Source organism: Sinocyclocheilus anshuiensis, unplaced genomic scaffold (genome assembly GCF_001515605.1).
Source record: "Sinocyclocheilus anshuiensis isolate Anshui unplaced genomic scaffold, SAMN03320099.WGS_v1.1 scaffold1762, whole genome shotgun sequence".
Classification (NCBI taxonomy): Eukaryota; Metazoa; Chordata; class Actinopteri; order Cypriniformes; family Cyprinidae; genus Sinocyclocheilus; species Sinocyclocheilus anshuiensis.
Window position 1 is genome coordinate 267,757 of NW_015547656.1, and position 2,403 is coordinate 270,159.

General features: G+C 33.6%; 1 protein-coding gene across 4 annotated transcripts in view; it reads right to left on the reverse strand.

The window, feature by feature from the left end:
* Positions 1 to 2,403, reverse strand: part of vdra (vitamin D receptor a) — a 59,449-nt gene that overhangs the window by 22,024 nt on the left and 35,022 nt on the right. For all 4 annotated transcript variants that reach the window (XM_016504407.1, XM_016504408.1, XM_016504406.1 and 1 more), the window contains one exon: positions 1,272 to 1,402. In XM_016504407.1, coding sequence (XP_016359893.1) covers positions 1,272 to 1,402 — 131 coding nt within the window. The remainder of the gene's footprint in view (positions 1 to 1,271; positions 1,403 to 2,403) is intronic.

The window sequence follows — 2,403 nt, forward strand, 5'->3', positions numbered from 1 at the left end:
TGTGTGTGAGAGTGTGTGTGTGTGTGTGTGTCGCTTCAAAACACCTCAATTAACTGGATTTAACACATAAACAAAGCAAATGTTTTAATTAATGCTGTTTTCTTAAACTCACAATACCTTAGCAACCGCATATCAACGCCCTGGTAACCATCCACAACTCCCTAGCAACACGACAGCATGTTTTGCACAAAAGAAAGGAGATTTAAAAAATATATAATATAATATAATAATAAAATGTGGTTATTAATTGTTGTTGGTTTTGCTGTAATCATCCTGAAAACTCTCAAAACATCTCTCGTATGGAAATATGCCATTTGTTAAATTAAAGACAGATGAACTTACAAAAAACACTGACTGACTCATAAACACAAGAGATTATATATAAACACTCAGTTATAGTTGCATGTTATTGTAGATCTCAGTATTTCACTGATCAAGTTTAATTTGTGCAAGAGCCTGAAACTCTCTCATTATATATTATAAATATTTAATTATACATTTGTAAATCTCTCTATATATTTATATATAATAAAAATATAAATATGATTTTAATATGATACATATATATTTAAAAAATAATATTAATAAATAAATCAGATATATGGATGCATAAAAAACTAAAATAAAAATATAAAAATATATTATTTTAATGTGATAATTTGATTCAGATCGGGACTTCAAAGCGTGTATCGCGAATCATTTGGTTCAGATCGGAACTTCAAAGCGTGTATCGTGAATCATTTGATTCAGAACGGGACTTCAAAGCGTGCGTGTATCGTGAATCATTTGATTCAGATCGGGACTTCAAAGCGTGCGTGTATCGTGAATCATTTGATTCAGATCGGGACTTCAAAGCGTGTATAGCGAATCATTGAAAATGGACGACTGGTTTTCGGAGATCAAAAGATTGCTTTAGGTTTATCTAGGAGGTTCTTCAAAGCGTGTATCGCGAATCATTTGATTTAGATCGGGACATCAGAGCGGGTTCGCGGGATGTTTTTATCCACACCGGGGATAAAAGTAATTCATCAGAGGCAGGGATGCATAGATGAATTACTATGCATAATTCATAATTGCCCCCCCCCAGCAAATCGCACCCTGTATATATGTATATAATGTTATTCTAGATGTCAGTATCTAGTGTGAGCTGTTGACAGATGTGTGTTTGAGGGTCGGTCTGACAGCACTGTGTTCATTCTTTCATATGCTGATGTTCATCGTGACCTGTGTGTGACCTCTGACACACAGCCCTGAGGCCGTGTGACACTCACATTCCTTCATCATGCCAATGTCGACGCAGCGCTTCAGACGGCAGGCCTGGCAGTGACGCCGGTTGTCTTTGGTGATGGAGCAGCTCCCACTGAAGGGGCAGGTGAAGCTGGCCTTGCGCTTCATACTGCGTCTGATGAACACACAGACAACAAGAGATTACAATATAAACTAATAGTTTCTACTTTAATATCCTTTAAAATATAATTTATTTCTGTGATGCAAAGCTGAATTTCCATCATCGTTACTCCAGTATAAAGTGTCACATGATCTTCAGAAATCATTCTAATATGCTGATTTATTATTAGAATTATCAACAGTTGTGCTGCCAAATATTTTTTTTGGGAAACTGCGATACTTTTTTCAGGATTCTTTGATGAATAAAAAGTTTAAAAGAACAGCATTTATTCAAAATATAAATCTTTTCTTACAATATAAATCTTTGCTATCACTACTTAACAATTTAACACATCCTTGCTGAATGAAAGTTTTAATTTCTTAAAAAAAAAAGAAAGAATAAAAATGTACTTTGAACGGTAGTGTATATTGTTAGAAAATATTTATATTTTAAATAAACGCTCTTCTTTTTAACTTTTTATTCATTAAAGAATCCTGAAAAAAGTATCAGTTTCCAAAAACAAATATTAAGCAGCAACAGTTTCCAGCACTGATAATAAATCAGCATATTAGAATGATTTCTGAAGATCATGTGACTCTGAAGACTGGAGTAATGATGTTGAAAATTCAGCTTTGATCACAGAAATAAATTACATTTTAATGTATATTAGCCCTTAAAGACCTAGAACATTTTTGGGGCACCTGACACGCCTGCAATTTTCTTTGTTTTTTTAAGAACTATTCTATATTAGGTTCAGATAGGATTAGCGGTTGAAAAGTTATTAAACATTTAAGAACAATAGTTATTTTTAGCCGCGGGCAGCCGTCTCGGTCTTTGAGGGTAAAAATAGAAAAACGCTATCTTACATCATAATAATATTTCACAATATTACATTTTTTCCTGTATTTTTATCAAATAAATGCAGCCTTGATGAGCATAAGAAACTCCTGTAAAAACATTAAAAATCATGACTGTGTGTGTGTGTGTGTGTGTGTGTGTGTGTGAGTGTGTGTGTG